Below are 27,659 nucleotides of genomic sequence, written 5' to 3' on the forward strand. Positions count from 1 at the left end.
AGATTCTGACGTACTCTTTGGGGACCGAGAATTAGCATTTCATGCCCAGCTGGCGTGGCTCAGTGGCTGAGCATTGACCTACGGACCAGGAGGTCATGGTTCTTTTCTCGGTCGGGGCACATGCCCGGGTTGCGGGCTCCATCCCCAGTAGGGGGCGTGCAGGAGGCAGCCGATCCAGGATTCTCTCTCATCAGGGATGTTTCTCTCTCTCTCCTCCCTTCCTCTCTGAAATCAAGAAAAAAATATATATTAAAAAAAGAAAAAAGAAAAAAAGAAATAGAAGTCGGTTTCATGAAGGAAGAGGGAGGTGGAGTCCTACTCCTGCCTTGGTAGCAACACGAGGAAAGCTTTGAAGGCCCAGGTACCCATGGTGAGCGTGGGCCACGGGGGGTCGGGTCCCACGTGGCCGCCACACACCGTGGTGGGGCGTGGGCAGTGGCTGGAGATGGGCCTCCGAAGGCTGAGTGATGGGCGGAGTCTTACTGACTCGTGATGAATCAGGAGGAGGAAGGTCTCAGACAGACGGAACGTTTGCCAAGCAAGGGAGCAGCAAGTTCGAGCCAGAATTCGAGCACATTGCAGTGCAAACTTCCCCCCTCCTCCCCCTGGCTCCCCGCCCCAGACTGTGAAAGACCCGGTCCTTCCGACTGCCTGCCTCTCCCTGAAAACTTGGCAGATCCACTTCTTTTTCACAGGGACGTCTTCATCAGGGGATCTACTCAATGATTCCTTTAACGGGGTCGTTAACGGGACATTGAGGCCCGTGGCATCCTGCCTTCTCGAATCGCTCATTTATTATTACTGCGGGTGAGATCACGGCGTGGTGTGGCTCGTCTAAGGGGTGGAAGCTATTTATTGGCAAATTTAGCGGTGCGAAAAATTAATGCCGGTGGAGAGTTTGTGGAGCCTTCCCCCCTCCCCCCCTCCACGGATAGCCATGATTTCCACTTAAAGAAAAAAACAATATTGTGCGGATCCATCCCGGCTCGGAGCTGAGAGCATTCTGAGCTCCACATCTCTAGGACGATACTGTCTCTTCGTTCCTGTGGGACCGCAGGATTCTCTCGGTGGGCGGGTCCTATGGTTTCTGACATCAATTTCTTTCCTGTTTATTAAAACCACCATGCTGTGCCCGGCTGGTGTGGCTCAGTGGTTGAGTGTCGGCCTATGAACCAGGAGGTCACGGTTCAGTTCCCGGGTCAGGGCACCTGCCCAGGTTGCAGGTTCAGTCCCCAGTAGGGGCCGTGCAGGAGGCAGCCGATCCATGATTCTCTCTCATCATTGATGTTTCTGTCTCCCTCTCCCTCTCCCTTCCTCTCTGAAATCAATACAAATATATTAAAAAACAACAATAACCCATAGTGCTAGGGAAGAGGGCACATGGAGGTGTGAAATTTTCTTCTTTCTCCATCACATCGAAATTCCATAACAAACCACCCAAATAAAAGCAGCTTTTACACGTGAGGCTATTGATTATTTCACTCCCCTGCAAGTCCACGCTTTGGTGGTTCCACAGGGTTGGTCAGGCGGTTAAGAATGCCCACCAGTGCCCGGCTGGCGTGGCTCAGTGGTGGAGCATTGACCTATGCACCAGGAGGGTCACCGATTCCCGGGCAATTTGTGTCTTGACAGCCTGGCCTGGTGACTAACGGATGGTTTCCAATGAACATTTGCGAGATGACTGCATGAATAATTAAATGAGAGGAAATGAAATCTGGGTCTTTTTCTTCTTTTCAATCAGTTTCTACGCTAGTCATTTTCCCCTTTCCTCTTTCTCTCATCTGTCCATTTCCTACCCTCTTTTCCTTTTTTTGGCTCATATTTTATAAGGAACTAATACCTTATATTCATTAGCTAGCGAATCTGGCGTTTTATGCCACCCAGCGTTGCACAGCCTTGCTTTTATCATTTAACCCAGTGGTTCTCAACCTTTCTAATGCCACGACCCGTTAATACAGTTCCTCATGTCGTGGTGACCCCCAACCATAAAATTATTTTTGTTGCTACTTCATAACTGTAATTTCGCTACTGTTATGAATCGTAATGTAAATACCTGTGTTTTCCGATGGTCTTAGGCTCTACAGCAGCGGTTCTCAACTGTTAAATGTCGCGACCCACAGGTTGAGAACCGCTAGCAGGGTCGCCTAAGGCCATCAGAAAACACAGGTATTTACATTACGATTCATTAACAGTAGCAAAATTACAGTGATGAAGTAGCAACGAAAATAATTTTATGGTTGGGGGTCACCACAACATGAGGAACTGTATTAAAGGGTCGCGGCATTAGGGAGGTTGAGAACCACTGATTTCACCCCTTCCCTCTACTCAGAAGAAATGCAGTTCTTTTGGGGGGTGGGTGCTGGAGGTGGACCCCAAAACATCAGTGTGGATTAGGGACACCATTCTGGGACTCTCTTTTCTCCGATGAACCATCTTTGGGTCCACTTTCAAAGGGCCTGAGTCCTGCCCTAGCTGGTTTGGCTCCGTGGATAGAGCGTCGGCCTGCAGACGGAAGGGTCTCAGGTTTGATTCCTGGTCAGGGCACATACCCGGGTTGTGGGCTTGATACCCATTTTATAATTAATATATATATATATATATTTATATATATATATATTTGTATTGATTTCAGAGAGGAAGGGAAAGGGAGAGAGAGAAACACCAATGATGAGAGAGAATCATGGGTCGGCTGCCTCCTGCATGTCCCCTACTAGGGATCGAGCCTGCATTTGCCCTGACCGGGAATTGAACTGTGACCTCCTGGTTCATAGGTCGAAGACACTCCACCACTGAGCCACGCCGGCCGGGCTCAGTGCTTATTCTTCTGCCCATCATACTCCTCCAAAACGGGTCCTCCAGGTGGGGCTCTGAAGGGGCCATAGGGAGGCAGAGCCCCATGGGAGCTCCCTCATTGTCATGATTTAGGGAGCCCCCTTTAGGCCTTTTAAAAAAATACTTTTATTGATTTCAGAGAGGAAGGAAGAGGGAGAGAGAGAGAGAAACACCAATGATGGGAGAGAATCATGGATCAGCTGCCTCCTGCACGCCCCCCACTGGGGATGAGCCCACACCCCAGGCCTGTGCCCTGACCGAGAATCGAACCGTGACCTCCTGGTTCCTAGGTCGACGCTCAGCCATTGAGCCATGCCGGCCGGGCTGGGCGCTGCGTATGGCAGGAAGTCTTTCTCAGGGGAAGGAAGCCCACAGCCCCGCCCTCTCCACGTGCAGCCCCGGCCACGCCGCCTCCCACCTCCTGCGTGTGGAGTGAAAGGCACTGTGTTCTCGTTGCAGACCTCCTCCGACCGGGCGTCCATCCTGAGCATCCTCCAGGTCCTCGGGGACCTGCTCTCCGTGGGTGAGTGGGCCGCGTGGCCATCCCTGGCCTGGTGGGCGCGGGCATTCCTGGGGCTGTGGTGTCGCCAGGGAATCTGGGGGGGTTTGGGGTTTTGCTCCAGCTCATGTGAGACAGAATCCCCACTGAGGTCCATAGGTCCTGGGGCAGCTGGGCTGGGTGGACGTTGGGGTCTTCCGTCTTGTCACTCACCCTACGGGGACCTGAACTTAGGAGGATTTAGACGCCCGGTGGTGACACTAGGGTGGCTCATCGATGAGGCCAAGGACCTCTGGGTGTCTGCAGCTCTTCAGAGAGAGTTGCCCTCAGCCTTTGACCTCTCTCCTCCCTCTGGTCCCCTCATTGTGGCCCATTTTATTTATTTATTTATTATTATTATTTTTAACATATATTTATACATTGTGTTAATTTCCAGAGAGGCCGGAAGAGAGAGGGATAGAGAGATAGAAACATCAATGATGAGGATCATCATCTATGGGCTGCCGCCTGCACGCCCCCTACTGGAGGTGGAGCCCACAACCCGGGCATGTGTCCTGACTGGGAATCAAACCTGTGACCTCTTGGTTCCTGGGTCGATGCTCAACCACTGAGCCATCGAGCCAGACTATTTTTTAGAAATATTTATTGATTTGAAAGAGGAAGGGAGAGAGAGAAACATCAATGATGAGAGAGAATCACGGATTGGCTACCTCCTACATGCTCCCTACTAGGGACTGAGCCCGCAACCCTGGCATGTGCCCTGACCGGGGATCGAACCGCGACCTCCTGGTTCATAGGTCGATGCTCAACCTCTGAGCCAGGCCGGCCAGGCATGTGGCCCATTTTAGAGCCAGGTATTGGCAGCTGCCTAACACAGGTCACTGGCGACGGGAATCCGAGGCCGGAGCTGGACCTGGCGGCGTGGTAAGCCCCGAGGTGTCCAGAGATAAGGTGACGGCATTGACTGCATTGGCATCAGCCGGGTTCATGGGACCATGCCCCTGTCAGCTCATCTCCGCGTGGCGAGTCCTGGCACACACAGCTCCTTGGACGGTCCCGCGTCCCCTCAGTTCTCCTTTCTGTGTGTGCCAGCCACACTGCGTGAGGAAGAAATACCAACACCACACAGACCAGACCCAGAGGAACCACACGCCCACGCCGCAGAGCCTCAGGCTCCAGTGTCTGGGGGAAACATCCATTCACCCGGAGGTTTTTTGTTTTTGTTTTAAAATATGTCTTTGTTGACTTCAGAGAGGAAGGGAGCAGGAGAGAGAGACAGAAACATCAGCGATGAGAGAGAATCACAGATCAGCTGCCTCCTGCACGCCCCATACCCGGGCATGTGCCCTGAGTGGGAATCGAACTGTGACCTCCTGGTTCATAGGTTGACACTCAACCACTGAGCCACGCCATTGGGCTAGGCTCAGTTTTTTACAGCTGCTAAAGGTGATACCCATAGCTACTTATTTCTTCTACTAGAGGCCCGTGGCACGATATTCGTGCAAGAATAGGCCTTCCTTACACTGGCTTCACTCCCAGCCGCCCGGGAGCCGGCAAGTCCCTGCTCCCTGGCCGCCCGGAGCCGGCAAGTCCTCGCTTCTGTCTGGAGCACCACTCCAGTAGCTCCCTCCGCCGCCCCCCTTCCCCTCATAGCAGGCTTCACACCGCTCCGTGCCTGCATATGCAAATTAACCTCCATCTTTGTTGGGTTAATTTGCATACTCACTCTGATTGTCTGTGGGTGTAGCAGAGTGATGGTTCATTTGCATGTTTCTCTTTTATTAGGTAAGATAGGTAAGATTATTTCTTCATTTCATACCCCTTCCCCCACCCCAACCCCTTACCTAATAGCATAACTAACTCAAGGTGATTCAAGAAGTACACAGTTTAGCCGAGACCGGTTTGGCTCAGTGGATAGAGTGTCAGTCTGTGGACTGAAGGGTCCCAGGTTCGATTCCGGTCAGGGGCATGTACATTGGTTGCGGGCACATCCCCAGTGCGGGGTGTGCAGGAGGCAGCTGGTCGATGTTTCTCTCTCATCGATGTTTCTAGCTCTCTATCCCTCTCCCTTTCTCTCTGTAAAAAATCAATAATAAAAAAAGAGAAGTACACAGTTTGGTTTCTGGGGAGAAATGATCCTTGCTCTGTCACCAGCTCCGAGGGGACGAGAGGGACCTTCCCCATGGCTCAGCTCTCCTCTGCTTCCCCCCGTAGGCACGGACAGGCGGATCCGCTACATGATCAGCAAGGGCGGCAGCGAAGCCCTCCTGCAGACCCTGGTGGACACGGCCAGGACCGCGTCTCCGGACTACGGCATCCTCCTGCCCCTCTTCCGACTGCTGGCCAAGGTTGGCCTGCGAGGTACCTACCTCCCCGGACCTGCAGATGAGAGGAATTTGGGGAGCTGTTGTGAGAACGTGCAAGGGGGAGGCAGCAGGGAGGTCCCGGACACCTGGGTGGTGATGGCAGGGTCAGCCCCACAGAAGAGGTCACGAGGAAGAAGCCAAGCAAATGAGTCTAAATTATCCATTCCTTGCTAGTTTGGTTAGATTTGGAATCAGGGTGTTGTGACTACATGGGGAAAAAATGTCTTTCTTCAAAGAGGTGCACTTGAGCCCTAGCCGGTGTGGCTCAGTGGATAGAGCGTCGGCCTGCAGACCGAAGGGTCCCGGGTTCGATCCTGGTCAAGGGCACGTACCTCGGTTGCAGGCTCCTCCCCGGCCCGGGCCCTGGTCGGGGCGTGTGCAGGAGGCAACCAATCAATGTGTTTCTCTCACATCAATGTTTCTCTCTGTCTTTCCCTCTCCCTTCCACTCTCTCTAAAAATCATTGGAAAGCCCTAGCTGGTTTGGCTCAGTGGATAGAGTGTCAGCCTGCGGACTGAATGGTCCCGGGTTCAATTCCGGTCAAGGGCACATGCCCAGGTTGCGGGCTCGATCCCCAGTAGGGGGCATGCAGGAGGCAGCCGATCCATGAGTCTCTCTCATCATTGATGTTTCTCCCTCTTTCTTTCTCTCTCTTTCTTTCTCTATCCCTCTCTCTTTCTCCCTTCCTTCCTCTCTTAAATCAATGAAAAAATATATATTAAAAAATAAAAATCAATGGAAAAATATCCTCGGATGAGGATTACCAAAACAAGCAAACAAAAAATACAAAGACATGCACGTGAAAGTATTTAGGAGCAAAACGCCGTGTGCAGCCCTGAATGAGCTCTTCTGAGCCACCCGGTTCTAACGGGGACCACGCTCAGCAGCATTTCCCAACAGATCCGAGAAGGCTCACCGGCCGTGGTTGGCGTCTTCCCACCGTCATCTTTGCCTTCTGCTCCCTCGCACGCACCGTGCCGCCTTCAGAAGGCACGTGCGCCCCAGCTAAGAGGGGTTGATTTGTGTTCGTAGATAAGAAGTTCGGACAGAAGGCCCTGGAATTGGGAGCGCTCGACGTGACCTTGATCCTCGCCAGGAAAAACCTGTCCCACAGCCCGAACCTCCTCCACTGTCTCTGGGCGCTGGGCGTGTTTGCCTCGAGCGGTAAGCGACTCCCCTGCGGCATTCTGGGGAGGCGGGCAGCGGGAGGACTGCCAGGCCTGGGCTGGGACCCCGAGGCACGTCCCTGGGTTGCAGGTTCGATCCCGGCCACGGTAGGTCGGTTGGGGGTTTGTGCGGGAGGCAGCCGATGGCTGTGCCTCTCCATGGCCCTGGCGGGAATCGCGCCGTGACCTCCTGGTTCATAGGTCGACGCTCAACCACTGAGCCACGCCGGTGGGCCGGGCCCACTCATGTTTGCTGAGCAGAGAATCGGAGGTTATTTGGGAAGGGCTGATGGGAACTGTGCAAACCCACCTCTGATAAAGGAAAAGGGAAGGGAAGGGATGAAGCTTTGGTTAGAGAAGAACCTGCACGAAGGCGTAGCCAGAAGGTGTGCCACCCCCACGTGCAGCTTGCCAGCGACAATTTGAAACGTCTCATTCTTATTGCGTGTAAGACTTCCGTCCGTCAGCAGGGAGCTCCGGCAGCCGCTGGGAGCTGCCTGTGGGTGTGAGGAGGTGGCCGCGTGTCTCCTAGTCTGAGGCTGCGTGTACTGTACCAACCAACGGTTTCATAAACGATTTTATTTATTTTACTAGAGGCCTAGTGCACGGATTCGTGCACCGGTGGGGTCCCTCAGCCTGGCCGGCGCCCTCTCGCAATCAGGGACCCCTCGGGGGATGTTGCACTGCCAGTTTCGGCCTGATCCCCGCAGGCCAGGCCGAGGGACCCCACCTGTGCATGAATCCCTGCACCGGGCCTCTAAGATGCATATAAGATCTTTGGTTGATCTCTCCCACCCTCCCCCCTTCCCCCTTCCCTTTGAGATTCATCAGTCTGTTCCATGTTTCCATGCCTGTGCGTTGAGCGTCTGCCCCCTGGTGATCAGTGCAGGTCTTAGCTACTGGCCAAATGGTCACTTAGGCTTTTATATATATAGATTTTTATGTTTAATACATTTTTATTGGTTTCAGAGAGGAAGGGAAAGGGAGAGAGAGACAAAGAAACATCAAGGATGAGAGAGAAATCATTGACCGACTGCCTCCTGCATGCCCCCCCCCCCCCTTCTGAAAGGATGGAGCCTGCAACCGGGGCATGTGCCCTTGACCCTTGACCGGAATCGAATCTGGGACCCCTCAGTCTGCAGGCCAACGCTCTGTCCACTGACCCACACCAGCTAGGGCTGCCATATCTCAGTTTGTTTCCCTGAAGAATAATTAGACGGAATGGCTTGTCTTCCTTATTCCATAAAGACTTCCTGCCCAGCGGGCATGGCTCAGTGGTCGAGCGTCAACCTATGAACCAAGAGGCACATGCCTGGGTTGCAGGCTCGACCCCCAGTGGGGGTGCGTGCAGGAGGCAGCTGATTCATGATTCTCTCTCGTCCCTGATGTTTCTCTCTCGCTCTCCCTCTCCCTTCCTCTGTGACATCAATGAAAGTATATTCAAAATAAAATAAAAAAATAAGACTTCCTTCAGCAGGGAGTCGCCGGTGGGAGTGAGGAGGTGGCAGCGTGTCTCCCGCTTTAAGACTGCATGCTCTTACCCACGAACCACTTTAAGAATGACCTGATCAAGCTCTACGCACGGCCTCCTCTGCAGGCCGGCCAGCAGCGTTCACACGCCCTCGCGTTGCTCTCTCTCCGGTGAATGGTTCCCTGTGGTCCCATGTTCCCACAAGCCTTCTCAGCAGCTCCTCCCTGCAGAAGGGACGGGCTGGGGCTGGGACCAGAACGGGGCCGTGGTGGCCAGCGAGCCCTTTGGCAGCGCTGAGCTGCGGGATGGGGTGGGAGGAGGGGGGGCGGGGAGGGATATTTATAGAGCCGTCAGAGGTCTGACCTTGGGCCAGACTCCAGCTGGGAAGAACTCAGGGGAAGATTTCTTATTGTTATCCTCTCCCAAGTCTCCCGTCTCCCATGTTAGAATTTATGCTCTTAGCACTCTCTCCTCCGCGACTCCACTTCATCCTCGCCTTTTGCGGACTTACGTGCCAGGAGATTGCTTTATTTATGTGTGTGTGTGTTTGTGTGTGTGTTTAATATATTTTTTATTGATTTCAGAGAGGAAGAGAGAGAGCGAGAGAGAGAGAGAAACATCCATGATGAGAGAGAATCATGGACCGGCCGCCTCCTGCACGCCCCCCTACTAGGGATCGAGCCCGCAACCCGGGCACGTGCCCTGACGGGGAATCGAACCGTGACCTCCTGGTTCACAGGTCGACGCTCCACCCCTGAGCCACGCCGGCCGGACCGTTGCCTGGTTCTTATCGTTCAATACCACCTGTCCCTTTGTCTTCCTCAGTCACCACGGGAGCCATGCTGGGCATCAATGGGGCCATGGAGCTGCTCTTCACGATCATCCCCCCGTACACCAGGAGGCGTCCCCGGATCGTCAGGTACCGGGGGCTTTGGTTAGTCCTTGCGTGTCCGGAATAGAGGCAGAGACGGCGATGGCCTCAGGGACGTTCTCGTGGTGCTCCCCGCTCCGCCGAGGGACGGTTTCCCCCGTTGTAGACCCGGTACAATGACTTGGCTTTGTCACGAGTTGCCCCCACCCTCCCCCCACACACACATACACACATGATATGTCATTTCCTCTAATCCTCACAACAACCCCGAGTGGATATATTCTGATCCCCGTTTTCACACGAGGAAGTGAAAACGGGCAAAGGGCTGTAGCCACAGTGTCACGGCTGCGGAAGGCGGAGTTGGACTTTGTATCCAGATCTCTCCGACGTCAAAGCCTATTTTTTCTCCCCAAAGACTCCAGTTGTTATTTGTATTTTTTATTTATTTTTTAAAAATATGTTGGTTTTGTTTTTTTTTTATAATATATTTCATTGATTTTTTACAGAGAGGAAGGGAGAGGGATAGAGAGTTAGAAACATCGATCAGCTGCCTCCGGCACACGCCCCACTGGGGATGTGCCCGCAACCAAGGTACATGCCCCTGACCGGAATCGAACCTGGGACCCTTGAGTCCGCAGGCTGACGCTCCATCCACTGAGCCAGACCGGCCAGGGCTAACATATGTTTTTATTGATGTCAGAGAGGAAGGGAGAGGGAGAGCGAGACAGAAACAGTCCATGAGGAGAGAGAATCGTGGATCGGCTGCCTCCTGCATGCCCCACACTGGGGACCGAGCCCGCTCTCACCGGCAGCGCCCGGGGCATGTGCCCTGACCGGGAATGGAACCCTAGCCTCCTGGTTCATAGGTCGACCCTCAACCACTGAGCCACACCGGCCGGGCTTCAGGTCTTCTTTACACTCGCAGACAACCCCACGGTCGTGAGTATCATCCCTAAAAGACAGTCCGCCAAGGACAGGGGAAGGTTTTGTTGCCGGGGCTCCCGGAGGAGTCCGGCAGGTAACGTTCCGATGGGAAATCTGGGCCTCACCGTCGTCCGTCTTGGCTGTGGGCTGGTTTTCAGATTTTTTTTTTTTTTTTTTTTTTACGATCGGAAAATGAAACTCTGCCATTCTGCCCGGCCCCGCGTGCCCGAGGGGAGTGAATCACCAGCTTAAAAAGGGAGACGGTCAGACACGAAGGCGTTAGAGCTATTTGGAGCCATTAGGCTCCATCCTTCACGGCCGTGACTCAGCGAGGACCTGGAGAGAATATTAGAAGAGACGCAGCCAATTCCCGAGATCCGTGGGGTCCTTCCGTGCCCAGCCGCGATCCGTCCCGCATCCCAGCATCCATCTCGGGCTCCTGGTCCCACCCGACGTTTTTCTCCGGGGGTCACCCCAGCAAGACCGTGATCGCCCGTTCTCACCTGCGGCTCTCGACACTGGCGTTTCCCAGAGTGAAATACAATCATATCTCAGAAAAAAAACCCACAAAACCCAAGCCCTAGCCGGTGTGGCTCAGTGGATAGAGCGCCGGCCTGCGGACCCAAGGGTCCCAGGTTCGATTCCGGTCAAGGGCACACGTACCTCAGTTGCAGGCTCCTCCCCGGCCCGGGCCCTGTTCATGGCGTGTATCGGAGGCAACCAATCCATGAGTCTCTCTCACGTGGATGTTTTTCTTTCTGTCTTTCCCTCTCTCTTCCACTCTCTCTGAAATTCAATGGGAAAATATTCTTGGGTGAGGATTAACCAAACAAAAACAAAAACAAACAAACAAAAAAAACATCCAAAAAACAAATTCCTCATCAGATGTCCTGAGAAGTACTGGGTTAAACGAAGCGTGGTCGATTCCTTTCTTTTTTTTTTTTTTTAATATATTTCATTGACTTTTTACAGAGAGGAAGAGAGAGGGATAGAGAGCTAGAAACATCGATGAGAGAGAAACATCCATTCAGCTGCCTCCTGCACACTCCTTACTGGGGATGTGCCTACAACCAAGGCACATGCCCTTGACTGGAAATGAATCTGGGACCCTTGAGTCCGCAGGCCGACGCTCTCTCCACTGAGCCAAACCGGTTTCGGCAGTGGTCGATTCCTTTACCGTGAGAATTCTCGGGGCCTTCGTCACGCCCACGCACATTCAGATTATCCGAGATGGGAACATGGTATACCCCGTTCTAACACCTGAGTTTGGAGACCGTCTTTTGTTGGGAGTCCTTGCTCTCTGTACCTCGCGGTAGATCCCTCCCCTGGAAAGTGCACACGTCTTACAAAACGCGTTTCCACGAAATTCTACCACGTCATGGCCACTGAGTAGGAACAAAACTTCGGAGTCTCCAACTCCGTCACAGCATCCGCCAGCCGCGGACTCCTGTGACTTCCCTTCCCAGCTGTGTCCACGTGGACATGTACGATTTGCCCATGTCTGGTTTTTTAAAGTTTTATTCCCTTATTTCGTTTTATTGCTTCCAGGGAGAGGAAGGGAGAGGGAGAGAGACATAGAAACATCCATGATGAAGAGAGAATCACGGATGGGCTGCCTCCTGCACGCCCCCGCGTGGGGATCGAGCCCACAACCCGGGTATGTGCCCTTGACCGGGAATCGAACCGTGACCTCCTGGTTCACAGATCGATGCTCAACCAGGGAGCCACGCCGGCCGGCTGGGCGGCACCTATATTTTATGATTCCGTCCCGGAGCTGGTGAGGTTAGTTTCCAGTGACAGAGAACTGATCAGCGGCGGCCGATAGCTGGGGTGGAGGTAGGATCCCCTTTCTGGAGCCCATAGGACAAATGAAAACCAAACCTCCAGGGAACGGAGACTTCTCACCGCCCGATACCCTGGAGCCCGTGGGCTGTGACCTTCCTCCTGTGCCCTGCCCTGTGCTGAGCTCTCCGCAGCCACCATCTCCTGTGAGCTTCCACCCTCTGAGAGTAGCAGGTGCCAGGACTGTCCTCCCCCGTTTGCAGGGAATGAGCACGTGGAAGCGGGAAGACGTTAAGGAACGCGCTGGGATGTTAAACCCTGTCTGAGACGCGAGCCTTCGCTCTTACACCGCCGCCGCCGGTGTGTCTTCCGCAGTCTGTTTTCCGGCGTTTTATGTCTAAACCACCATATGGAAGACAGCCATACGCTGCTAAAAGCTTGTTCAAATTCGGGGTGCCGTCGAAATGGCTCGTACTCACGGGACGATTTGCTTCATGAGGGGGGAGTCTTTCTGCTCGATCGAATGGCTGTTTCCTCTCAGGGGGTAAATCAATGTGTGCCCTCTGCCTTTTTAAAAAAATATCTTTATCGTGGGAAGTATTACCTACGTCCCCTCCGCCCCGCCCCCTGCCATTGGCCCCTTTGAGCCCGCCCCTTCCCTCCCCGCCACCTCAGGCCTTCACCACACGATTGTCTGTGTCCCTGGGTCACGTACATATGCATACAAGTTCTCTGGTGGATCCCTTCCACCCACCCACCCCCACCTTCCCTCTGAGACTCCTCAGTCTATTCCATGCATCTACGTCCCTGGATCTGTGTTTTGTTTTGTTTTTCTTAAAATATATTTTATTGATTTTTTACAGAGAGGAAGGGAGAAGGGATAGAGAGAAACATTGATGAGAGAGAAACATCAATCAGCTGCCTCCTGCACACCTCCTACTGGGGATGTGCCCACAACCAAGGTACACGCTCCTAACCAGAATCGAACCTGGGACCTTTCAGTCTGCAGGCCGACGCTCTATCCACCGAGCCAAACCGGTTAGGGCCCTGGATCTGTTTTGATCATCAGTTTATTGTGTTCATTAGACTCCACCTAGGAGTGAGGTCGCGTGATACTACTTGTCTTTCTCTGACGGGCTTATTTCGCTCAGCATGATACGCCCCAGGTCCCTCCATGCTGTCTCAGAGGGTAAGAGCTCCTTCCTGGCCCTCCGCCTTTGAATTGCCTTGTTTTCCACCCTCGCCCCCAACCACAAGATAAGAACCGAGGTGTTAACATCAGAAGACTTGTATGGTAGCCCTCTGGCCAGATGCTCCTCAAAGTATGACCAGCAAGTCCTCACTCCCAGGTTGGTTGCGGGCAGTAAGAAATAAGGTGCAAGCCTGGCCACGGGGGCTCAGTGATGGAGCGTCGGCCTAGGAACCAGGAGGTCACGGTTCGATTCCCGGTCGGGGCACACGCCCAGGTTGTGGGCTCCATCCCCAGTGGGGGGCATGCAGGAGGCAGCCGATCCATGATTCTCTCTCATCATGTTTCTCTCTCTCCCTCCCTCTCCCTTCCTCTCTGAAATCAATACAAATATATTTTTTTTTAAAAAAGGAAAGAATGGGTAAGAATGTTGTAAGCTTTGATGTGCGTGTAATACCGTTAATTTATTCGTACAAACACTTGGCTCCTTGGCTGACCGCTTCTGTGGAGATGGGACATTTCGGCCGGGGCTCACCTTCTCTCGTGGGGTCATGAAGATGCACCCAATGAGTTCTCCTGGGCGCCCCCTGGGTGCCAGGACCTGTGGGTGGGCATGCAGAGGATGAAGGACCATGTCCGGGGACGTGAAGAGCCCTCCCGGGTCCCACCCTCCCGGCGCCAGGAGCCAGGGGGCAGCTATTCTGGGGCGCTTCGTAGGAACAGATGCCCAGCGATGTGTCACTGTTTCCTCCCTGCCCTGGAGATTAAGCCTGCCCTACTTCCCCGGGCGGACCTAAAATTAGCGCTGCAGCTGTCCCCCGACGAAGCCCCGCGTCCACACGGTACTCAGGGCGAGATTTATGGCCGGGGCCCACACCACGCGCACACACACCTTCCAGAGAGAAGGGGCACGCCGCGCAAGGTCACTGGGTTAACCCTGGGTGGCCGGGAGCCAGCCCTCGCTCCCAGGGGAGGCGGCTGGCCCAGGCCTCCCTCACACCCCAGGTGCCCACCGAGCTGGCACATTCGCGTCGGCTTTTACACCGGCTTCCGCGTGATCATCCCCTTTGACTGCCACCCTTCCCTGACTTCCAGGCAACCAAGAACGGGTCCCTGTCTCCATTTCCATCCTGATTGTCATTCTCTCTCTCTCTCTCTCTCTCTCTCTCTCTCTCTCTCTAAAGATATATTTTATTGATTTTTTAACAGAGAGGAAGGGAGAGGGACAGAGAGTCAGAAACATCGATGAGAGAGAAACATCGATCAGCTGCCACCTGCACACTCCCTCCTGGGGATGTGCCCACAACCAAGGTACATGCCCTTGACCGGAATCGAACCTGGGACCCTTGAGTCCGCAGGCCGACGCTCTATCCACTGAGCCAAACCGGTCAGGGCTCTCTCTCTCTTTAAAATATACTTTTATTGATTTCAGAGAGGAAGGGAGAGGGAGAGAGATACATCCATGATGAGAGAGAATCATGGATCAGCTGCCTCCTGCACGCCCCCTACTGGGGATGGAGCCCGCAACCTGGGCACGTGCCCTGATCAGGAATTGAACCTCCCGATTCATAGGTCGACGCTCAGCCACTGAGCCACGCCAGCCCGGCACTCCTGCTGGGGTGTATGCTGTCGTGACGCAGGGGTTCCTGGGGCCTGGGTTGCTATGGGGCCGTGAAGTTGGCGTCTGTGTGCCGCATCCGGGGGGCGGACCACCTTGGCAGCAGGAGGCCATGGATGGGTTGGGTCTCAGGTCTAAGCAGGATCTTCCGCTTGGTCTCCTGTTGTCTGTCCCAACAGCGTTCTGTGCTTAGAACAGTGGTAGGGGGTCTCCTCCTTGCAAAGTCCAGGGCCGGGGCAGCTCTGGCCTTGGAGCTTCGCCACGTGCCGCTGTGGATGAGCGATCAGCAATGCCCTGCACCCTCTCTCTCCCTCCCCTCCAAATCCCCACGCTCTCCCCAGGGGAGGCCTTCGGGGCTGGCTCCAGCCATCCCACGCACCACGCTCCGTGCTCGGCTCCCGGTCGCTGAGAGATGAGCAGAGACACTGAACCAAAGCGAATGCGATGGGAGGACTCGGCCGCGTTGTCACGGAGACGAAGACGCCCATGTTCCCCTTTTCTCCAAACAGCGACCGGATGTCTCCCTGGGCACTCATGTTCCCGACTCACCCCCGTGCTCGGTGCATGGCCCTGGGACTCCGCGCCTCTCTGCTCAGGGTCACGGGACGCCGTGGGCTCCGGGGCCCAGGGCTCACGTTGGGGACTCAGGTTCCACGCGCCCCGGATCCCTTGGATGCGAATGCCTTGGAGCAGGAACAAAAACATTCCGGCCCAGCCTCCCCGCGGGCTGATGCCGGGGGCGCGCCCTCCGCGGGCTCAGCTTACTGACAGTGATGGGTGCCTCTGCCAGCTGACTCCACGCCTGCGGCCGGCGGGGGAATGAATAGTTTCCTACGTGTATTAGGCCTTGGCCGGGAGGCCTGGCTGGCTGCCATCTTCCTGGGAGGCCAGTGATCTCTGCCGCTCAGAGGCGCTGGAGTCACAGGGTCTGAAGCTGGACGTTCATGCGGGGACCGGGTGGCCCAGATCCTTCACCCAAAGAGGAGGCCGCCGAAGCCCAGAGCGGTCAGACCAAGCCGGGGTCTATCCTCATCTCAAGGTACTGTTTGTGCGCCCTGGCCGGTGTGGCTCAGTGGATAGAGCATCGACCTGCGGACGGAAGGGTCTCGGGTTCAATTCCAGTTAAGGGGCACACGCCCAGGTTGTGGGCTCCATCCCCAGTAGGGGTCGTGCTGATCAATGATTCTCTCTCATCATGATGTCCCTCTCTCTCTCTCTCTCTCTCTCTCTCTTGCTCCCTCTCCCTTCCTCTCTGAAATCAATTAAAAAAAAAATCTTAAAAAAAGAAAGATACTGTTTGCCCAGCCAGCATGGCTCAGTGATTGAGCGTCGACCCACGAACCAGGAGGTCACAGTTCGATTCTCCTTCAGGGCACTTGCCCGGGTTGTGGGCTTGATCCCCCAGTAGGGGGCGTGCAGGAGGCAGCTGGTCCATGATTCTCATCATTGATGTTTCTATCTCCCCCCTCCCCTTCCTTCTTCCTTCCCCTCTCTCCAAAATCAATATAAACAACACACACACACACACACACACACACACACACACTCAATAAATACAAGGGGGACCTTCCAGGCAGAGGCAGGTACAAATACAAAGCTGAGAGGGCACGAAACATAAAGCATGGCGGGCGTCTCTCCATGGCTGGCGTGCATGGCAGGAGGTCCCCCAGGCTGGTCTGCAGCCTCCTGCCTTCGCAGACCACAAAGGAATGGGAAGGTATGATTCCCAAACAGGAACGAGAAAAGCTGATGATACACTCATAAAAATATTCAATTTGCCCACGGTCGGAGGAACACAATTTAGATCAAGACACCAGTTTCGCAAATCAGACTTGCGAAGATTTTGAAAAATGGCGATATTTATTGTGGGTGAGGATTCAATAAAATGTGCCACTCACATATGCTGCTCAGATTGTAGATGGATAAATCCTTCATGAGAAACAATGAGATGATGTACATCAAGATTAAAAAAAAAAACACACACAAAAAAACTTCTTGTTCCTTAACCCAGTTTCGCCACTTCTTGAAATCTGTCTAAAAGGATCATTGAGAAAAGGTGGTTGAAGATATATGCACAAAAATATTCCCATCATAGTTTTATTTATAATTGGAAATGTTATCACCAGGAGAAAAAATTGTATAACAGGGAGTGTAGAGTAGAAGTGATATATCTATACATTATAATATTATGTCGCAACACACAAAAATAGATTAGGGATGGTGTTTGCCAGGGGTAATAGCTTACGATAAAATAGTGAATAGAAAAAGTAAGGTTCAAAATTCAGTGTGATCTCAACTATATAAAAACATACACACAACTAACTTCTGCTTAGAACCAAGGTCGGTCAGATGTACCTTCCCACCTGAAAAAGAATTTTGAGCTACAGATAAAAATACACAAAGCATCTAGCTGGTGTGGTTTAGTTGTTGAGCATCGACCTATGAACCAGGAGGTCACGGATTGATTCCCGGTCAGGGCACATGCCTGGGTTGTGGGCTTGATCCCCAGTAGAGGGCATGCAGGAGGCAGCCGATCAATGGTTCTCTCTCATCATTGATGTTTCTATCACTCTCCCTCTCTCTTCCTCCATCTCTGAAATAAATAAAAACATATTAAAAAAAGAAAAAAAAAGCAGGACCTGGAAGGATGAATCTGTTTCCAAGAAACGTAACTGCCTCCCAGAATAGAGCTTCAGAATATTTCTAGGAATACAAAATTATTGAGCACTCAACAAGGTCAAAAGTCACACTATCTAAGAACCCAATACAAAAATGACCAGGCAGGCAGAGAAACAGGAAAATGCTACCTATCGTGAGGAGATAAATCATTGAATCAGAAACAACCCAGAACTGGAACAGATGTTAGAATGATCAGCAAGAATATTTAAAAAAAAAAAAAAGTTACCCTAACTATATTCCATATGGTCAAAGTTTAAGAAACAGAAGATATTAACGAGGACCCAAATTGCATGTCGACAGTGTAAATGCAGTGGATTGGATTAAGGCGAATCAGATGTGGCAGAAGAAAAGATAGGGCAGCTCAAAGACACAGCAACAGAAAGTTCCTAAATGAAGCACAGAGAAAAAAGAAAATTAAAGAAAAAAAAGCAGAAAAAGAAGAGCACCAGTGAATCATGGGACAAATTCAAGCCGCCTGACGGTATCTATGTAATCAGGGTTCCTGGTGAGAAGAGAGAGGTGGGGGCAGAAAACACAGATGAAGAAATAAGGGCTCCAATATCCTAAATATGATGCAATTTGTAAAGGCAGAGATCCAAGGAGCCCCATAGACCACAAGGAACGTGAAGAAGGTGACTCTAAGACAAGTCATAATCCAATGGCGCAAAACCAGGGGTAAAGAAAGAATCATGGATCGGCTGCCTCCTGCACGCCCCCTACTGGGTAACCACAGCCAGGAGCCCTGGATTGGAGCGTCATCCCTTATGCCCAAAGGTTGTGGGTTCGATCCCCGGTCAGGGAACATACCTGGGTTGCAGGTTCGATCCCTGGTTGGGTGCGTACGGGAGGCAGCTGATCGATGTTTCTCTCTCTCTCTCTCTCTCTCTCTCTCTCTCTCTCTCTCTCTCTGCCTCACTCTATAAAAATCAACAGAAACATGATCTCAGGTGAGGATTAGAAAAATAAAAAAGGAGCCAGAAATAAAAAAAGAAAAAAAAAACAGTATGGGCACAGGAACAAAGATAACAATACAACAGGTTTTTCTTTGGAAAGAATGCAAATGAAAAAGCAGTGGGCATCATCTTAAAAGTATGGGATTCCACTGAGCCACTCGGGCGAGTGCCAAGAGGTCACTGGTTCGATTCCCGGTCAGGGCACGTGCCCTGGTTTCGGACTCAATCCCCAGTAGGGGGCGTGCAGGAGGCAGCCGATCCATGATTCTCTCTCATCATGGATGTTTCTCTCTCTCCCTCTCCTTCCCTCTCTCTGAAATCTATAAAAAAAAAATATTTTTAAAGAACTATGGGATTCCCATGTTAGGCACCTGATAGCAGAGCTTCAAAATAAAGTAAAGCTGATCTAACCGAGGGGAGCGGGAGATACCTCCGGATTGTGGTTGAAGACTTTAATAATCCCCTCTCCATAATTGATAGAATACGTAGAGAGAAGCCGCAGAATATACATTCTTTTCAAGCGCGCATGAAATATTCACAACGGCAGACAATATCATAGGCCGTGAAACCAGTTAAAGTAAGTGTATAAGCACTAAGGTGATATAAAGTATGTTCTCTGACTACAACGAAATTAAATTGGACGTGGATAAGAGACAGGTCTCGCGAAGAGCCCCCCACATTTTGGAAATGAACACACTTCAAAAGAAACCGTGCGTTGAAGGCGAAATCAAAATAGAAAACATTCTGGGCCGCGTGGAAATGAAACACAGCACGCTGAAACCTCTGGGATGTCACAGTCTTGGGGGAAGTTTATAAACTATAGTTATAAACTATATGTTAGAACAGTGGTCGGCAAACTCATTAGTCAACAGAGCCAAACATCAACAGTACAACGATTGAAATTTCTTTGGAGAGCCACATTTTTTAACTTAAACTTCTTCTAACGCCACTTCTTCAAAATAGACTCGCCCAGGCCGTGGTATTTTGTGGAAGAGCCACACTCAAGGGGCCAAAGAGCCGCATGTGGCTCGTGAGCCGCTGTTTGCCGACCACGGTGTTAGACGAAAGGTGGAAAGACAGCTAATGAATGATCTCAAATTTCATCTTTTTAAAAAAAGAAGATCAAAACCCAAAGTTTGGCTCAGTGGATAGAGTGTCAGCCTGGGGACTGGAGGGTCCCAGGTTGGATTCCGGCCAAGGGCACATGCCCGGGTTTCGGGCTCTATCCCCAGTGGGGGGCGTGCAGGAGGCAGCCAATCAATAGTTCTCTCTCATTATTAATGTTTCTATCTCTCTCTCCCTCTCCCTTCCTCTCTGAAATCAGTAAAAATATATATTAAAAAAACACACCAAAGTAAGTGAAAGGAAGGAAGGAAGAAAAATTAGAACAGTAATCAGTGAAACAGTGAAAGAAAAACAATGGAGAAAAATTAGTTTAATCAAAAGCTGATTCTTTGAGATCAATAAAATTGATGAAATCCCTATCCAGGCTGATTAAGGGGAAAATGACATAAATTATCAGGATGAGACATGAGAGAGAGAATTGCTACAAGCGCCACAGATATGAAAAGGATAATAAGAGAATGTTACAAACAACTTCATGCCGGTAAGTTTGACAACTTAGATGAAGTGGAAAAAAATTCCTTGACAGACATAAACGGCCAAAGCTCATTCAAGAATAAATTGATAACCAGAATAACCCTACATTTATTTATTTATTTTTTAATATATTTTACTGATTTTTTACAGAGAGGAAGGGAGAGGGATAGAGAGTTAGAAACATCGATCAGCTGCCTCCTTCACACTCCCTACTGGGGATGTGCCCACAACCAAGGTACATGTCCTTGACCGGAATCGAACCTGGGACCCTTGAGTCCGCAGGCTGACGCTCTATCCACTGAGCCACACCGGTCAGGGCAACCCTACATGTATTAATTGAATGCATAGTGGAAATCTTCCCCACAGAGAAAAGTCCAGGTTCCTATGGCTTCGGTGGTGATTTATATCAAAAATTAAAGAATAAATATTAGTTGCCCGGCCGGCATGGCTCAATGGTTGAGCGTCGACCTATGAACCAGAAGGTAATGGTTTGATCCCCAGTAGGGGGCGTGCAGGAGGCAGCCGATCCATGATTCTCTCTCATCACTGATGTTTCTATCTCTCTCTCCCTCTCCCTTCCTCTCCGAACTCAATAAAAATATATATTTTTAAAAAAGAATAAATTTTAACAAGCCCATACGAAGTGTCTCAGAAAATGAGAGAAGAGGAACTACTTCCTAACGTCTTACCCTGATAACAGACGTAACAAAAAAGCGGAAACTACCCGCTCACCTCTCTTATGGAGATGCAACTACCTTTAACCCAATTTTAGAAAATTCACATCGATGAATCAAGACCAATTGGGATTTGTCGCAGGAACGCGACATTCGTTTACCATGCAGAAGTCATTGCGTATAATTTGTTATATATATATAAAAAACTAAAAAAAAAAACAAAACAACCCCACTCCAACATATGGATGACCTCAATAGACACAGAAGAAGCTTTTGCCAAAAATTCAACATCGTTTCCTGATAAAAATTCAACAAATGGGAGCTAGAGACTTCCCCCATAGACCATCCCCATGAAAACCTCAGGTAACATCATACTTGTTGCTGAAAGGCGGAATGCCCACTCCTGTGTTGGAGACGGTAGTCAGGGCAAACAGGCAGGCAGACAGGAGACACTCCGATGGGCCAGGGAAAAGTCAGCCTTTAGCCCTGACCGGTGTGGCTCAGTGGGTAGAGCGTCGGCCTGCGGACTCAAAGGTCCCAGGTTCGATTCCGGTCAAGGGCATGTACCTTGGTTGTGGGCACATCCCCAGTAGGGGGTGTGCAGGAGGCAGCTGATCGATGTTTCCTCTCTCATCGATGTTTCTAACTCTCTATCCCTCTCCCTTCCTCTCTGTAAAAAAACCAATAAAATATATATTTTTTAAAAAGGGCAGACTTTATTTGCAGAAGGTATGCTTGTCTATGGAGAAGTTCTGATGGCATCTACACACGGACAAAAGCTGCAAGAACTATTCATTGTATTTGCCAAAGTCCCAGGATGCCAAACCGACAGACAAAAACGGGTTTTATGTCTGCGTCATGCCACAAACCATTCAAAAATAAGTTTCTCAAAATACAATTTGTAACAGCGTCGACGGTTCTGAAATAGGGATAAATCTGACAAACTATGCAAAGGATCTGTATATGCAAATACTGCGAACTACAAAGCATGGCTGAAACGTATTTATGAAGACCTGAATAAGTAGACAGCTAGAACTCGTGGCTCCGAAGACGTGATATTGTTAAGATTTCCTTAAATTGATTTATGGATTGAATGCATTTCCAATCAAAGTTGTGAAGGGTTTTGTGTGTGTGTGTTTGTTTTTTTTGGCAGAAATCAACAGATTGATTCTAAAATTCATATGGAAATGCAAACGGCCTAGACTAGCAAATGCAGTTTTGGGAGGGGAAAAAAATAAATAAAGTTGGAGGACTAACAAGACCATATTTCAAGATTTATGATAAAGCTACAGTAATCAAGACAGTGTGATATTGATGTCAAGACTGACAAATAGATTAATAAAAGAGGACAGACAGGGTAGGAACAAACTCACCCATGTAGGGACAATGGATTATGGGTACGGGCAAGTTCCACGGAGGAAAGAAATCGTCTGTTCAAGATATGGCCCTTGAAGACCTGGATATCCCCAAGATTAATTTCAGCTTCTCCTCCACACCATTGACAAAGATGGCCATAAAGTGGGTGGTCGATTTACACATGCAATCTACAGCTCGGAGGGAAGCGAGCGCCCGGCCAGCGTGGCTCAGTGGGCTGAGCACGGACCTATGAACCAGGAGGTCACAGATTCGATCCCGGTCAGGGCACATAGCCTGGGTCACAGGCTCGATCCCCAGTTGGCTATTGATATGGGTAAATTTTGAGATGGGTGGTGATGGGATAGCCTCCTTCCTGTCTCCCGGCATGGCTATTTTAATACGTCTACACGACTTTCCAAAGCGTAAAACAATTTTACACTCCTGTGAATGGCAGTAGATTTCTTTTGTTTGTTTGTTTTTGTTAATCCTCACCCAAGGATATTTCCCCATTGATTTTATTTTTTTAAGATATATTTTTATTGATTTCAGAGAGAAAGGGAGAGGGATAGAGAGGTAGAAACATCCATGATGAGAGAGAATCATGGATCGGCTGCCTCCTGCACGCCCCCTACTGGGGATGGAGCCCACAACCCAGGCATGTGCCCTGACCGGGAATCGAACCGTGACCTCCTGGTTTATAGGTCGATGCTCAACCTCTGAGCCACACCAGCCCGGCTGGCATCCATCTCTTAAGGTATTAGTGGTATCGTGTTATCATGAGCTGACTGTATATGTATATGTATAGAGGAACACAAAGAAAATAAGCTTTTTAAGAAATTCAGTTTATCATGTCATTTTTTTTTTTTTTCCTGGTGTTTGGAGGAGCCAAATGTTGCCTTCCTGAATTTTGTTTTTTGGGGACACATGCTCACCCACACAGTATTTAATGAATGTTCGCTTCTGATGAGAGTTGCTGGCCAAGGCTGGAATGAGTTCACCGGATAGTGAGTTGTTGGGTTGATAATTCTTTTTTCTATTAATTAGTTTAATTTGATATAAATGACATAATTTCATATAAAACAGTCAGTTTCTCCTTATGTCCCGAGCAAACAAATTTTGAAAACCTTACTGATATTTCTCAGTAAGGCTTCTGACCAATATATCCATCTGAAATTTTTGTGGTTTTTTTTTCCCCTCATTTTTTTATTGAGGTATTATATGTGTACCTATCTTACCATTGCCACCCCACCCCACTCCCATACATGCCCTCACCCCCCAGTGTTTTGCGTCCATTGGTTATGCTTATAAGCATGCATACAAGTCCTTCGGTTGATCTCTTATCTCCCCCACCTCTCCCTAACCTTCCCGCTGTAATTTGACAGTCTGTTTGATGCTTTACTGCCTCTGTATCTATCTTTTTGTTCATCAGTTTATAATGTCCTTTATTATCCATAAATGGGTGAGATCATGTGGTGTTTTTCTTTCATTGATTGGCTTATTTCACTTAGCATAATGTTCTCCAGTTCCATTGATAATATTTTGTTTTTCATCATGGCCCCCACCCCGTCAGAATAAGGCGCGAAAGGAAGAAAGCCCGCCGGGCCCTAGGCCATAGACGGATAGAAAGAACGCTGTCTGTGTTTCTGTAATTTGTCACTTAGGCCTTTCTGCCGAACCTGATACAGATATACTGCCTTTGACATGTTCTCCTCCACGTGGAGACGTTATTTTACGGCGGGAATAAATTTATTCTGTATTATAGTCACTAAGCATGAGTGATTCACTTCCCCGGCTGATCTATGAGCGTCTTTAAATGTCGCCTTCCCTGACGGCTTCATTCTTCCGTCCTACGGGCCTGAGGCTGGGTGCTGAGCCGGCTTCGGGGGTGGGTGGGGATTGGAAGTGGATGTGGTTTCTAGTCCTGGTGGGTTTTTAAAATATATCTGTACTAATAAAAGGGTAATATGCTAATTAGACCGGGAGACCTTCCGGACGTCCTTCTGGACAAAGCCATGGTGGCGGGGCCGAGGCAGAGGCAGTTAGGGGCGATCAGGCCAGGAGGGGAGGGCAGTTGGGGGTGATCAGGCCGGTGGGGGGGGGGTGCAGTTGGGGACGAGCAAACTGGCAGGGGGGGCAGTTGGGAGCAATCAGGCCGGCAGGTGGGTCAGTTGGGGGCGAGCAGGCCAGCAAGGGGGGCATTTTGGGGCGAGCAGGCTTGCAGGCAGAGTGGTTAGTGGCAATGAGGCAGGAAGGCAGGTGAGTGGTTAGGAGCCAGCAGTCCTGGATTGTGAGAGGGATGTCCGATTGGAGAGGGTGCAGGCTGAGCTGAGAGACGCCCCCCCATGCACGAATTTCATGCACCCGGCCACTAGTATATATATATATTTATTGATTTCAGGGTGGAAGGGAGAGGGAGATAGAAACATCCATGATGAGAGAGAATCATTGACAGGCTGTCTCCTGCATGCCCCACACTGGGGGTCGAGCCCCAAACCCGGGCATGTGCCCTGACTGGGAATCCAACCCGTGACCTCCTGGTTCATAGCTCGATGCTCAACCACTGAGCCACACCGGCCGGGCTAACTTCCCATTCTTTAGGGGACCAAGCTCGTTGCTCTTTCATGCATGATGTTGCGTGTGGTGGAAATTGTGTCATTACTCAACAGCTAACTTATTTCGTTTTCTCCTCCAAGTTATGAATTCAGCACCTCTGACTAATGAATGCGTAGGCAGAAGGTTTTGGCCACGTAAGAGACTATTGCTTCCCTAGAAAAGGTTTAAACATTTGTCTAACATTGACCAGGAAAATTACTTCTCATAATTTGTGTTAATTCTAATTTTAAGCCCGGCCAGCATAGCTCAGGGGTTGAGCATTGGCCTATGAACCAGGAGGTCACGGTTCCATTCCCGGTCAGGGCACATGCCTGGGTTGCAGGCTCTGTCCCCAGTAGGGGGCATGCATGAGGCAGCCGATCCACGATTCTCTCTCATCATTGATGTTTTACTCTCTCTCTCTCCCTCTCCCTTCCTCTCTGAAATCAATAAACATATAACTAAAACAAAAAAAAAATCCCAATTTTATTTATCAACAAACACTCTATAAATGTAGGAAACCCACCTTAGCAAAGTCATCTAATCCTTAAACCCATCTAATCCTACCAGTGGGCTTGTTAAAATAAACCCGGTGACTCCAGGATCCTTGGGAGTTTGCACGACAGCCCTCTTGGCAAGAGCCGGGATGTGGTTGTGTTTCTCACGGAGCAGAGGTGACCTCCCCTGAGGCCTGGCGTGGCTTCCGGCAGAGGGATGATTCTGTAAAACCCGTTTCCCGTGCAAATTCCGTGCGTGCGGCGTCAGGCTGGCATCTCCCCGTGTGGACTGGGCGGCTGGGAGGTCCGGACGCAGGGTTTCGGAAAGCTTGTCAAACCATCTCATTTGTCACGTCTTTATGTTTAAAAGCCTCCCCGGGGCTTGGATTTATTTTAGGGGACGGCACTCCTAAGCAAAGGAAAAGAAAAAGGACCAGTGTCATTACATTGATGGATCGGGGACTTACATTATTATTATTTTTTTTTAATGAGCTTTTTCTCTTGATTTCAAAATGTTAGAGGAAAAACTATCCTTCCCAGGTCCACTTAGTCTTTAGCACCTCATTTATGTCACCGACGGTGTATTTTTTTTTTTTTTTTTGACAAGAGTGATTTAAAAATAACCCATATTTCAGACCCGGGAGGCTGAGATGGTTTTCTTGCTTTGATGTTTAAACGTGTGTCTTTTTTTTTATAGCACATTTTAGCTCCATTATATTATTTTTCTAGAGTAATAGCCACCAATTTTCTCATTAACTCCCATATGGCGTTGCCTCACGGAATCATGGATTCTTTAAATTAGAAAAAAAAAATAGTCTTCTTAATCAAACTTTTATATTAAAAGTGCATGGCATATACTAATGGTATAATATGTACAATTATAAATAATCAAAAGTAGATTAAAGTGTATTCTCCATTATGTAGAGCACGTATGAATACTTACACATGATTAAAACATGCGTATCTATTATTACCATCACGATCTACTTGGCTAACCTAGTTTTAATAAGACACAGGCGTAGCGCAGGCTACAGGTGTCTTAGAACTACTGAGGACTTGTCTGTGGGTCAACACAGACCAGGTGAGATATTGGGGAACTCTGTGGAGGATAGTGTACATTTCTTCAAATCCTCTCTCTTCTTCATCTCTGCATCTCTAAGTAGAGGAACGTTTTCCTTTAAAAAAAAAATTTGTATTAATTTGAGAGAGGAAGGGAGAGGGAGAGAGAATTAGAAACATCAGTGATGAGAGAGAATCGTGGATCGGCTGCCTCCTGCACGCCCCACACTGGGGATCGAGTCCACAACCCAGGCATGTGCTCTGACTGGGAATCGAACCGTGACCTCCTGGTTCTTAGGTCGACGCTCAACCACTGAGCCACGCTGGCCGGGCTCATCCAGCCTCTTTGACCTGCTCTGCAATCTTCAGAATCTGGTGTGTGTGTGTGTGTGGGGGGGGACAGACAGAAAGGTCCCTGACACACGGGCCAGAGGCATTTTTAGTCTCCATGCCTGCCATCGCCGCAGAGACTGGGAAAACAGTCCCTCTTCCTCTCCCCCTCCCTCTCCTTCTCCCTCTCCCCCTCCCCCTCCCTCTCCTTCTCCCCCTCCCCCTCCCCCTCCCTCTCCCTCTCCCTCTCCCTCTCCCTCTCCCTCTCCCTCTCCCTCTCCCTCTCCCTCTCTGAAACCAATAAAAAATATACTTAGAGCCCTAGCCAGCTTGGCTCAGTGGATAGAGTGTCGGCCTGTGGACTGAAGGGTCCCAGGTTCGATTCCTGTCCAAGGGCATGTACCTTGGTTGCGGGCACATCCCCAGTAGGAGGTGTGCAGGAGGCAGCTGATCGGTTTTTCTCTCTCATTGATGTTTCTAACTCTTTATCCCTCTCCCTTCCTCTCTGTAAAACATCAATAAAATATATTAAAAAAGTATATACTTAGAAAAAAAGAAGTGCTCCCTGCACGCCCTCTGCCTCGGGGTCCCCCCTCCCCACCTCCTTCCTCAGAGTCCCCTGGACCCCGGGATCCCGGGTGGGGAAGGAGCAGCAGGAAGAGGAGGAGCTCCCTGTGGCGACTTCGGTGGACGGTGGGAGGCAGGAGGGGGCGGGGGAGAGGTGTTCAGCAGCGGAGGGGACTCCTGCCACCCCATTTGCGAGGTGGGCAGGCCGCTCAGGGCCATCTCTGCGTCTTCGCCTCTGCGGTGGCGGCGGGAGCGTCAGCCGAAGGCCAGCAACCGGGGTCATCGCGAGGCGGGCAGGAGGCCGCCACGAGCGAGGGCTGTGGGATCCGTGGTCTGGGCATTGACGTCTCCCCTTTTCTCTCTCTTCCCCGCAGGGCGGCGGCGGAGGTGCTGGCGGCGTTGCTGAGATCCAGTAAGCACCTCCCTTGAAAAGGGGTTCTCCCTCTCCCCATCCCATTTCAGAGAAAGGCGCCCTTCTGTGGCTCATTGCCACCCCCACCCCCGCCAGGGCCATTCCTGGGGGATCTTCGGGGTGCAACGGAGAATGTTAGGGCCCATGCAAGCTCACAGCTGGAGAGAGAGAGCGAACACCCCTTCCCTGGGGCGCGCCTGTACGTAACGCCATTAAGGCAGTT

At 50.6% G+C, this 27,659-nt stretch overlaps 1 protein-coding gene across 1 annotated transcript in view; it reads left to right on the forward strand.

Moving 5' to 3' along the window:
- The first annotated feature begins 352 nt into the window (after positions 1-352).
- The window catches only part of AGBL1 (AGBL carboxypeptidase 1), a 233,263-nt gene continuing 205,956 nt past the window's right edge, over positions 353-27,659 (forward strand). Inside the window, exons 1-6 of the mRNA XM_054713289.1 lie at positions 353-370; positions 3,292-3,355; positions 5,546-5,692; positions 6,730-6,861; positions 9,160-9,253; positions 27,399-27,436. Of these exons, the coding sequence (XP_054569264.1) occupies positions 368-370; positions 3,292-3,355; positions 5,546-5,692; positions 6,730-6,861; positions 9,160-9,253; positions 27,399-27,436 (478 nt within the window). The 5' untranslated portion in view covers positions 353-367. The remainder of the gene's footprint in view (positions 371-3,291; positions 3,356-5,545; positions 5,693-6,729; positions 6,862-9,159; positions 9,254-27,398; positions 27,437-27,659) is intronic.

Source organism: Eptesicus fuscus, chromosome 25 (genome assembly GCF_027574615.1).
Source record: "Eptesicus fuscus isolate TK198812 chromosome 25, DD_ASM_mEF_20220401, whole genome shotgun sequence".
In the NCBI taxonomy this organism is placed as follows: Eukaryota; Metazoa; Chordata; class Mammalia; order Chiroptera; family Vespertilionidae; genus Eptesicus; species Eptesicus fuscus.